This window comes from Drosophila willistoni, assembly GCF_018902025.1.
Source record: "Drosophila willistoni isolate 14030-0811.24 chromosome 2L unlocalized genomic scaffold, UCI_dwil_1.1 Seg168, whole genome shotgun sequence".
Classification (NCBI taxonomy): domain Eukaryota; kingdom Metazoa; phylum Arthropoda; class Insecta; order Diptera; family Drosophilidae; genus Drosophila; species Drosophila willistoni.
In genome coordinates, this window is record NW_025814047.1 from 13,381,734 (window position 1) to 13,393,466 (window position 11,733).

The window sequence follows — 11,733 nt, forward strand, 5'->3', positions numbered from 1 at the left end:
ATATACTAGTAATATATTATCTGTCCTCCGTATTCAAACGTAAAAACCCATTTTCGTTCTTCGAGTTCGTAGTGATAACGTTCAGGGTGAAATTCGGCACAACAAATCTATCTTTCAACGTAAAATGACAACAGCCCAACTATTTCTCTCTCTTTCTTTTGGTAAAAAGGGTTTTTTAGAGCGAAGCTCTCTTAGGCGCATCGCGGTAGGTAATTTTTTTTAAAATTCGTCAGACGTCAGATCTGCCACGCGTCAGATTTTCCTTTCTCTTCACTGTTCGTGAGAGACAAGGACCGACGACATTGAAACACCCGTGATTGGTCCGCCTATGTCTCTCTGTCTAGTAAGAGAGAATAGTCCAGGGCCCGTTGTATGTGTGCACTTGCTTGTGTGCGTATGTTGCTTTACACTGCGCAAAATGAAACTTCATCAAATTCTGCCTCAAATCAAGAAAACGAGTGCAGCAAACAATCTTATGCAAGAAAAAGATAGAGAAAACAAAGAATATGTGTGTTCTCTCAACAAAGCGACATAGATCTGCTTGCGTCGAAATGCTGAGGGAAACTAAAACCCACCCTCTTGCTCATGATTTTTTTGTGTGAGGTCTTCGGCAGCCGTTCGGTTTACACGCATAAGAGGTGCCGAACGAGTTCGTCCCCCGGGGGATATGAGTGCCGGGCTCTGGAATAGTCTATCTAAATAGTGGCTCAATTCTCGGGGTGGGGTCGATGCGGGAGAAACTAGTGATCACCCCGGCCGACAGACGGCGAATCGAATTTGAATTTAAAATTGAACGAGGAATTAACCGACCGCATAACCGCTTACCATAAAAATAAAAATAACATAAAATTAAACATAACTTTAGCTTATTTACTGTTAAAATAGTACTGTACAAGAACTTTCCAGAGCAATGCACACATGTATTCTATCTGCGTATGTATATGAACACATACATTTATATATCTCTTTTGTATTTGAATATTGCGCTTGTCCAACTGTATTAATGGCACGCGCATTATGTTAGTCTCTAATAAACTTCTGAGTTGTACGGACGTGTTACCATTCTTTCTATTCTGCCTGCGTTAATCGGGTTGTGCGTCCCCTCCCCTCTCAACATTTACATATATAATTTACTTGCACTTTTCTCAGCTGATGTCAATCGATTGTTCAATATCTTTATCGATTATCGATAAATTATACAAAACTTGAGTCGAATACGAAAGATCCCGTTATTAAGTTATTCGATAAGTTTTGTAATATGTATTTGCCGAATTAGAACTTTTCCTATTTGTTTTTTCATAGGTTAGGGTCATTCCACTTCTCGTAAATTCAAATTTTAGAAAATAAAAAATTTCTGATTTTAAAAATTTCAGTGTTTTCTAATTTGAAAGTGAATAAGGACTGATTTCATCGTATTCAATTGCAAAGTTTAAAATTTTTGTGAATTTCCAGAATGAATTGGCGGGAAATTTAAATTTTCAGAATTTCCAAATTATGATGTTGACAAATTTGGATTTTTAAAAATATAAGAGCTAATAATGACCAGATTTTATAAATTTCAAGTGCAAAATCCGACTAAAATTGGAAACTGGACTGGTCGCAAAATTTGATCTTTCAGAATTTTAAAATTAGAATTTTTCAAAATTTTAATTTTTTAAAATCTGTAAGTTGACAATCACTAATCGCTAATCTCTAATTCAATTGTATTGATTCTCATATAAAATTTGGAATTTTTAAAATTTGCAAAAGAAAAATTGGGAAAAAATTCAAATCTTCCAAATTTTAATTGATTTACGTGTGAAATTCGACAAGGACCACTTTTATTGGAAATGCAAAGTTTTGAATTTTTCTACATTGTGAACGAAATTTTCAGGAAATTGAAATTTTTAGAATTTAAAAATTATGATTTTTAAAAATTTTGTTTTTTTTCCCAATTTTTCAATTTAAAAGCTAATAATGACAAATTTTATGAGTTGCAATTGCGAAATTGAAAGAACATTGGCATTCAAAAACTGAAATTAGCGTGAAATTTAAAGTATTGAAGTTGTCGAATTTTGATTTTGAAAAATGTTCAATTTTTTCACAGTCTTTTGCTTTTTTTTCTACAGTGCCAGAACAATTACGACTAATGCCCAGGAAAAAATCAAAAAACGTAATCGAGAATACAGCATCGTTCATCGTTTACTCGACGAATTCCTAGAGAGCTTCGCTCTAACCGGGTGTCCTGTGACACCTCATTGCTTTTCTTTTTTCAATAAAAACTATTTCATGATTTAAATATTTTTTACCTACTGCGTCTTCTGATTGCTTGCCTGTTGGCGAATTTTTGTCCCTTTTACCTACTTAACGGCGTTTTGAATCAAAAGAAAGAGAGGGAAATAGTTGGGCTGTTGAAAACACCTCTTTAAGAAAAAAACACCTTTTTTGCAGGGCAACGAAGTCTATCTATGATGAACAATATCTCATTCGACGGGAAATTTAATTCATTTTTAATTAAATTTAATTTTAATTTATCTTTCATAGTTCAAGTGTAGTTATACTTTAGTGTGTGTTAGTGGCGTAAAGTGATGTCAAGCAGAGAGACCAAAAAATTCCATACAAAACTAAATTTTTCAATTGGCTCCAAAATGGACACTGGTGCCAAATTGAAAATTTGTGGTATGCAAATTATCTTAGTTTTACTAGACCTAAACCTTGTTGTTTGAGTCCAAATGTGTACGATCAATTTTACAAATTTTGAAAATGTGTCTTTGTTTTTGCCGGGTCCGAATTTTGGGGCTTTTTATCAAAACCAACTTAAAAAAATATCAAAGAAGCTAACTTCGGCTGTGCTGAAGTTTATATCCTTGCAGTGCTTGGCCATAATATTTTTACATTTTCCAAACCCTTTTTCTGTATCATCAATTCATTAATGCGCAGACAAAAGCTTCCAAATATTATTTCCATTTCTTGTTCTTGCACGCATACACATACAGTTTACGTGGCGTTGCGTCTGTGTGTGTATGCGTGTGCTGAGCTGCTCTGTGAGTTTCAAGCAATGACCTAGTAAATCCGATTTGTATTGACTGTAACTTGTGTTATATTTATGCGATCTGATTGAAATTTCGGAATCTGATGTTTTAGATCCAAAACTATCATATTAGTAAATTTCTTGGCGATACTTCAACTTTTATGAAAATGTTTCTTCTAGAGCTATATGATATAGTGGTCCGATACTGAAAATTTTCATAATTTATCTGTTCCGGGCTATAAGTAGCTCAAATATAAAGTTTTACTCCGATAGCTCTTGTTGTTGATTTGCACAGACGGACGGACGGACGGACGGACAGACAGACATGGCTATATCGACTCAGCTTCTCATTCTGATCAAGAATATATATACTTTATGGGGTCGGAAACGTTTCCTTCTGTGCGTTACAAACATCTGACCAATTTTATAATACCCTCTGCAAGGTTATAAAAAACCCCATTAGAGATATGCCCACGAAATTTACAGAACATCATCTCAATAGAATAACCAATTGAACGTTATAAATTAACATATCAAAACTTTTCACCAACATCAAGTAACAATCGAATGAAATCAAAATTTAAGGTCAAAAAAAAATGTACTCAAATTTTTTGCCGCCACTGTATATAATTCAACGCCAGGATCCGACATTACGATTACAGATAAAGAACGATGAAGTAAGTCGACTCGCCGACATACATGCCTCATACCGTATGCTATCAAGCTCACTCTACACACACGAGCACTCTAGCGCCGCCACTAGCCAATGGCCAATTCTGCCCTTATGGACCACGCAGTAAAATACGTCGATACGCATATTTTGCATGTTTCTAGTCTGATTTTAATCAAATTTGGTAGGCTGGTATAAATTAGTAAGACTAATTAGTGTGCTCAATTTGATAGGTAACAAAATGAGAAAGCCAATCGGTTTTGTTTTAAATTTTGGAGGCGGAAATGGGCGTGGAAAAATTAAAAATACGCACTGTTCATTCTGTGTAAAGGGTGTCAGTTCACTGGCATTATTTCTATCATATTTTCAATCCGGATCTTCACTCAAACATATTTGTTCCATGCTAAAGTCACGTTCTTACCACCTATGCTACTAGTTGACTACCACATTAAACAAAAATTAAAAACACATGCATTTGTGATGATGAACGCCTGGTGTGTCGTTAGATGTGGTGTCGCTGTTTCCGAGTGTACCAAGCGATTACTGGTGCATTGAGAAAAACAAATATTTTAAATATGGAGATGACGTATACACCCAACTTAAAACACTACCCATGGGATCAACGGCCTCACGGATCGTAGACCTTGTAATAGAGGGAATCTTAAAGACAATAGAGGATACAAGGATGCTTATCAAATATGTTGATGACTTTTTTGCATTTGTAAAGGAAGAACGACCTAAAAGTGCATTGGCAACACTAAACTCGTATCAAAGGAATATACAATTTACAATGGAGTTGGAAAAAGAAGGCAAATTACCATTTCTGGACTCATTGGTATGCAGGATGGACAATAAAATAACACTTGACTGGTATCAAATAGCTACAGCATCTGGACGAATTATTAATTTCCAATTCAAACACACTAAAAATTCTATCAATAACACAGCCAAAAAATTTATCAAAGGAGGTTAGGACACAAGCGACAAAATGTATTACGCACTTAACAGAAAACGCAGACGAGTCTAGAACGCAATGCACAATTGACGGGGATTGTATGGAGCGATAAGGAGATAAAAATCTAAAACTTTTTTCAAAATTCAATAAAAATATAATGAATAAAAGAAGCATGTCCAATCCCCTCCCAAAGTTACAGGCCACAATTCTAGCTCATGAAGGCAAATGGCAAAAATAGTTCTAGTTGAGGTAAGGATTGGTAATTACTATTAATTTCTTCTGGGGGTGTGTGAATGTTAAAACTTCACACACGAACTTCGATTAAAAGGAAACTAGTTTTTAGTAGAAAAAGAAAAGTGCGGGTGGTCGTGAAAAAATCTCGAACTCTCGCGATGGCGGTATACAGGAGAACCACCCCTCACTCTCCACAGTATGACCGCATTCCGTTTTGAGAAAAATCCTACCCCTCACTCACTGCTGTTCACCCGGTGGCGTGAACATACCGCCCCCCTTGCAACAAGTAGCAATTGCTTGGGATGGCAGCGTTCTGGATCGCCAAGACACGGGTGGAGATGGAGGGGGAACTTTGGATGCAGATGGAGTAGGCGGCACGATGGCTGATGATCTCTGGATAGAAGGAATGAAAAGCGAGTGCCTTTCGGGTCTTTACTCTTTGGATTGGATGTACGCGACTGAACTGTCGATGTGCAAGAGCGTATGGTGTTGCTTTCCACATCAACCACATCATCTTGCGGTGTTCCTGCAGGAGCCATTGGAATGCTTATGAACCAAAAGTTCGGGCAGTATCAGCTGCTCAAGACTACCCGTAACCTGTCGTCACCTGGTAGTCCTTGAATATGTCGGCACTGGCGGAGCGCATGTGCGCCTTGATAAGCGCGTCACCTGAAGCAATTTGAACTGCGTTCGAAATCGTATGGTGCTACTGTCTTTAGAGACATCTTCGGGCTGCTGGAGAAGGTGGACCGCGACCTTCTGGATTTTCCAGTAATGGATCCACAGAGAACCCATTCGAACAACGTATCGATCCCCATGGCACACTTTTTGCCCGCTACCAGCATCGCATAGCCCAATACCGCGAATGCTAGTTGATACTTTGCAGCTTAGTGTTTTGTTCATCCTACCAGTGCGGTCGCGTTCGGTGGTCGCTCCGTCAAACGAACCTGAATTCGTGTATGTTCCCTGTAATTAACAAAAAAAGGATACCTAGTAGAGGCTCATTAAGGAGGTGTCGCACATCTGGCACAAAATCAGCTGGGCCCACCCACCGTGGTGGAGTGCAACCGATAACAAATATTCTGTTTGCCTTAAATATAGCTGTTCCAATCGGAGTTGGGTCGCTCCGCAAGGAGTGAGGGGTTCACATTTTCCCGCGCTTCTCTCGCCAAGGGCTGGAACTTCTGGAACTATTTCCTTCGCCTGGTCGACCTCCTTCTTTCCTTTCTGAACTTTCTTATATCCACTACCGCCGATAACAGCAGCTGACAACCACAGCTGTGCACCAGTGTTGGAAAGCAGCTCCTTAGCTTGGTCTCCAGAGGGCGCCCAAGCTCTGCTGGTCAGCTCCCGGAAAACATTGCATACTTTCGGGATCAGAATTTGGCCGCCAAAAATAAAATTGGAAATAGCCGACTGAACTACTTATTTTTCTCTTCTTTTATTTTCTTTTTTCCCCTTTGGGAAGCCCCTAAGTCCGCAAAGCGTCTGTCCTCATATTGAGCGGCTTGTGGTCTGCGTCTGCGTCGCATCGGACGGCAGCATATTAACGAACTTTCGTACCTGGTAGTAAGTATAAAATGCATCATAGTTTAAAATAATATATGGCTGGAAAAAACGAAACTACTCCAGGCGGCTGGGGCACGGATTCTGGAGGCCCCTACATCCAAAATTACAAACAGTAAAACTACTGCAACTAATGCAACAAGCAGTAATGGCTGTAAAATGCCAGCGGAAGCAACTGCTTTTTCACAAAGCAATTTAATGGCCACAACGCCGCCAACAGCTACGCCTTCGGATCCGACGGCAATAAACTTGAAGTTCCTGCCAGCTTGCACACCAGCAGCAGTTGCCACAGCAAACGAGCCCACCTGCCGACGAATCAAAAGCGGCACCTAAAAGGACAAGCTATTGATGAACTGCGTGCGGAGCTACTTTTGTAACAGGAGAATCCGATACACGAAGTATGGTGGACCGGAAGAAAGAGGGGTATCGGCTGGGGTTCCACAAGAATCCGTCTTGGGCCCTTTTTTGTGAAACACCATATAAGACGGACTCCTGCCTCTTGAGTTCGAGCCGCACACACACATTGTCGGGTTTGCTGCCGATGTCGCACTGGTGGTTACGGCCAAGGACTTTCACGTCGCCGAAAAGCATTGTAGCGTGGCGATAGCCAAAGTTGCGCGTCGAAACCGCAAGCATCAAAATAGGTGACTCCCTCGTGGTATCCAAGCGTGCCATTAAATATCTAGGTATCATGCTTGACACTAGATTGTGCTTCAAAAAGCACATAGAATACTGCAGTAGCAAGGCAGCTGCGTCGGCCCGGTCCCTAGCCCGTACATTGCTGAATACGCGTGGCCCGAAGCAAGGACGGCGCCTTCTACTGTCGAGCGTCGTAAAATCCACTGCCCTGTACGCAGTTCCTTCGTGGATTAAAGGTGTAGAGGTTAAGAGCTACAGGAGGAGCCTCGAGTCGACTCATCGTCTGAGTGCGATTAAAGTGTGTAGCGCTTTCCGCACCATTTTCGATGACGCCGCTCTGGTGATCGCTGGAATGATGCCCATCGATGAATGTGCGGCAATTGCGTCGGCCACGGTTATAGCATCAAGGCAATCAAGTGGCAGTACCATGACCCAACCAAGAGGACTGGACATGGCATGGCAGCACTTCATGCGCAGATGGCAAGAGAGGTGGGACTCCTCACCCAAGGGAAGGTGGACTCATGCTCTAATCCCGGACATCACACAATGGGTGTCGAGGAAGCATGGTGAGGTTGACTATTACCTCACTTCACCACGATGTCTCCGACGAGTGCACATGGTGCGGCGCTGGCAACATAGAAGATGAAAGCCATGTGCTGCAACACTGCCCAAGATTCGACGGGGTTGGAAAGGGTCATGGGCGTGCCGGTGACGCAAACTCCAACGTGTGGCAGGCGACCGCCGCCTTCAACGCACACGTGATGAAAAAGCTGAGGCAGTTGCAGAGTGAAAGTTCGGCGAATTAAACAAATACACGGTCTGCGATGCAATACCGACAAGTCGTCCCGCAGTAACCGTAATACTTTTTTTCTTTGTACCCGACTTCGTTTGTTTGTTCCCTTGTATAACCTGATATATCTATCTGTTAATTGTAATTATGATATATGTATCTGTTACTTGTTATTTTGTTATTAATGCTTAAAACGAAATTAAAAAAAAAAAACATAAAAGAACAAGAAGCGTCCAGACAGGTCTAAACGAACAAATTACTGAGCTCGGTCGACCAAATAGTTGCAATGGTCGCTTTTTCTCCACCAAGCCAGCTTCCGATCGGAAATTGTGGCATGAAGGATGAATTGGCAAGAATGAAGAAGGTTTTGGATGGTGTAAAAACCATCCAAGCAGGTACAAGGCAGAGGGCAAAGGATCGGAAAGCTGCCACACGGCCCAGCGCGGCGTTAAGTCAGCCAACTACCCAAAGTACGACTGCTGCTGAATCGGTTGAAAGTACCGTCCCCTTACAAAAGGTCGCCAATGAGTGGGAAACGGTCAAAAGATATAAGCGCAAGCGTAGAAGACGGCCTGAAGCTTTGATGGTGCAATGCAGTGACCCTGTAAACTACGCTAAAGTTCTGGATGCAGTCCAGACTGACCCTGACATGTTCTCACACAAGGAAGGAGTTTGCGGATTGCGTCGAACAGCAGCAGGAGAACTTCTTCTGGAGATGAAGAAGCATGATGACGGCGGTACGCTAGCCCTGCATAAGGCGTTGCAGCAAGCGCTTGGCGACGAAGGACGGGTCAAGCTCATCACTGAAAGAGTCACAATCGAAATCAGCGATATACCGTTCTATTCCAAGCTCGTACGAGCCCATACGAGATACCAACTACCGCAGTGTAAAAACTGCCAGGAATACAACCACACTTCTAACAATTGCAATCTTAAGTCAGTGTGTGTTGGTTGTGGCGAACATCATAAAGGTGGCATTTGCACCAAGGACAGAAATAACGTCGCACTAACACTATGCAGTAACTGTGGAGGGAACCACACGGCCAACTACAGAGGATGTCCTGTCTTCAAGGATCTTAAATCACACCTAAACGGGCGCAAACCCCCAGCTGGACCAAAAATCACCTTCAACGCCTCCAAAACTACACCGGAGGTATTCTTCGCCAAACCTGTTAGATCATCCAACATAACTTCTTCAACCAGTCCTAGTGTATCCTTCGCTAGTGTGCTCCGAACTGGACAGACGGAACCCGCGAAAGGGACCCCGTCACTTCACCATCTACAGAATTTGCAACCTAGCGCACCAGAGCTTGGCCAGCAAACACCAAGTGGCTTAGAGGCCCTGTTGATCTCACTCAATCAAAACATGACCACTTTTATGACGTTCATGCAAAACTGTATGTACGAACTGATGCGGAATCAAAACCTGCTTATCCAGAAGCTTATCGAGAATAAATAATGGCTTCCCTACGTCTATGTCTTTGGAATGCTAACGGCATCTCCAAGCACAAAAATGAACTGCATCTATTCCTAGACTCAAGTGCAATCGACGTTTTGCTGATTTCGGAAACACATTTAACATCAAAAAATAATTTTCAAATACCAAAATATACCTTCTACGCAACAAACCATCCAGACGGAAAAGCTCATGGCGGGACTGGTATCCTAATCAAAAACCGTATAAAACACTCGTTACTCAACAGATTTGAAACACAGCACCTACAAGCAACTGCTATAACTGTCCAAACCAGCTGCGGCAACACTACATTGGTTGCCCTGTACTGCCCACCACGCTTCTCAATCTGAAAAAAATGAAAAGGAATTTACCGATTTCTTTAACACACTCGGAGATCGCTTCATTGCAGCAGGGGACTATAACGCCTGGTAAATCCTAAAGGCAAGCAGTTGTACAACACATTAGTCAACCCTCTCAATAAAATGGATTGCGTCGCACCGGGTAGGCCTGCTTATTGGCCCACAGATCCACAGAAAGTGCCTGACTTGATTGATTTCGCAGTAACCAAGAGGATTCCGCGTAATCGGATCACTGCGGATACACTGCTAGATTTAACTTCCGATCACTCTCCAGTGCTATTCACACTATTAACAAGACCTCAAGTACTCGATCGCCCATATAGGCTTACAAACAACAAAATAAATTGGCTTAAATTTAAAATGTACATGAGTGCCCACATTGACTGTTGGCCGAAACATAATGCTGCAGAGGACATTGATATGTGCGTCTCTGCACTTGAGTCGATGATGGGAGCTGCAGCAAGAGTATCTACTCCACCTGTCTCTTCTTACACTAAACGTGTTGACAGGTCTACGAAACGGCGGATAGAACGAATAGTAACGGAAAAACGACGTCTAAGAAGAGAATGGCGGATTACACGCTCACCAGCAGCAAAACTTCGCCTAAGGCATGCCAAACGCAAGCTCTCCAACGCGTTAAGACTAGAGGAAAACTGGCCTCAAAGAAAATACATAGAAAAGCTCAGTCCAACCAGCACTAAACGTCCTCTGTGGAGAGCCCATCCAACTTTAAGCGCTCCTACAGATACAGTTTCACCGATATGGGCCCGCAGTGACGAAGAGAGGGCATCCGTATTTGCCACACATCTTAAAATGGTTTTCCAGCCAAATCCAACATCAAACTCATTTGTACCTTCCCCTTCGAACACATTAACGGATAGTGAGCACTCGGAACTCCAATCGGATGAGATCACTGCAGTTATTAAAGCCCACATTAAGCCGAAAAAAGCTCCTGGTCATGACCTAATCACACCGGCCAATTAGTTTGCTGCCATGTCTTTCAAAGCTTTTTGAAAAGATCTTGGAGATCCGACTAAACTCATTTCTAACATCGGAGTCCACAACGCCTTCACACCAGTTCGGCTTCCGCGAAAAACATGGGACAATTGAACAAGTCATTCGCATAACATCCGTAATACGAACAGCATTCGAATTAAAAGAATACTGTGCGGCTGTCTTTCTCGATGTTGCCCAGGCTTTCGATAGAGTTTGGCTGGAGGGTCTGATGTTCAAAATCCGGCAAAAACTCCCACAGTACATCACAAACTCATGGAATCTTACCTTTACAATCGGGAATTTGCTGTAAGATGTAATGGCTCCGTCTTGGCTGACTTTGAAATCAAAGCTGGTGTACCGCAAGGCAGTGTGCTCGGCCCATTGCTCTACCTGCTGTACACTGCAGACTTACCAACGAGTTACGGACTTACAACGTCCTAAACTGAAAGCTTAAACTGAAAGCGAGTAGCTTACATTGGATCATCAATGCTCGCTCCCCTCTACGTCTGAAGTATTAAGTCCTTCTCAACAACTCCGTACTAAAACCCATCTGGACTTACGGAGCCGTACTATGGGGAAATGCAAGTACCAACAATGTCGACATTATACACAAGGCGCAGTCGAAAATTTTAAGATCAATCACAGGGGCTCCGTGGTACATACGGAACGACAACATTCAAAATAATGTAAATACACCTACTTAAAATTCTAAAGTATTCTGCAAAACTAAATACACATCCAAAATCTCATGCCAATTCCCTTACGCGAACAAATAGTAGAACTCGTCTTAAAAGAAAAGACAGACCAACCCAATAATAATTCAATCAAACAATTACTGTACTCGCACATGTACAATAATAGAAAACCAAACAGTTATATTTTCGTCGTTTGTCATTCACTTTTTAGATATTCAAACACACGAGCGTGAGTGCCTGCGTCAACTGTACATCAAAAAACAGTTAAGTTTGCGAACATACACATATAACTATTCAACATTCGCGTTGGTTGTGCTACTTGGAGGTGTTGCTGGCGTTTATTGAAGCATTATGGGCAAAGAC

At 41.9% G+C, this 11,733-nt stretch overlaps 1 protein-coding gene across 1 annotated transcript; it reads left to right on the forward strand.

Annotated features, from left to right (window-relative positions):
* The first annotated feature begins 7,126 nt into the window (after positions 1–7,126).
* On the forward strand, positions 7,127–7,880 carry LOC124459881. Its single transcript, XM_047009660.1, has 2 exons — positions 7,127–7,587; positions 7,646–7,880. Exons 1-2 carry the CDS (start codon positions 7,127–7,129, stop codon positions 7,878–7,880), a joined length of 696 nt encoding a protein of 231 aa, XP_046865616.1.
* Positions 7,881–11,733: the final 3,853 nt, after the last annotated feature.

Coding starts and splice junctions, on each gene's coding strand:
- LOC124459881 (XM_047009660.1), top strand. CDS start 7,127: ATGCTTGACACTAGATTGTGCTTCAAAAAGCACATAGAATACTGCAGT. Junction 7,588..7,645: donor GACTCCTCACCCAAGGGAAG/GTGGACTCATGC, acceptor AAGCATGGTGAG/GTTGACTATTACCTCACTTC.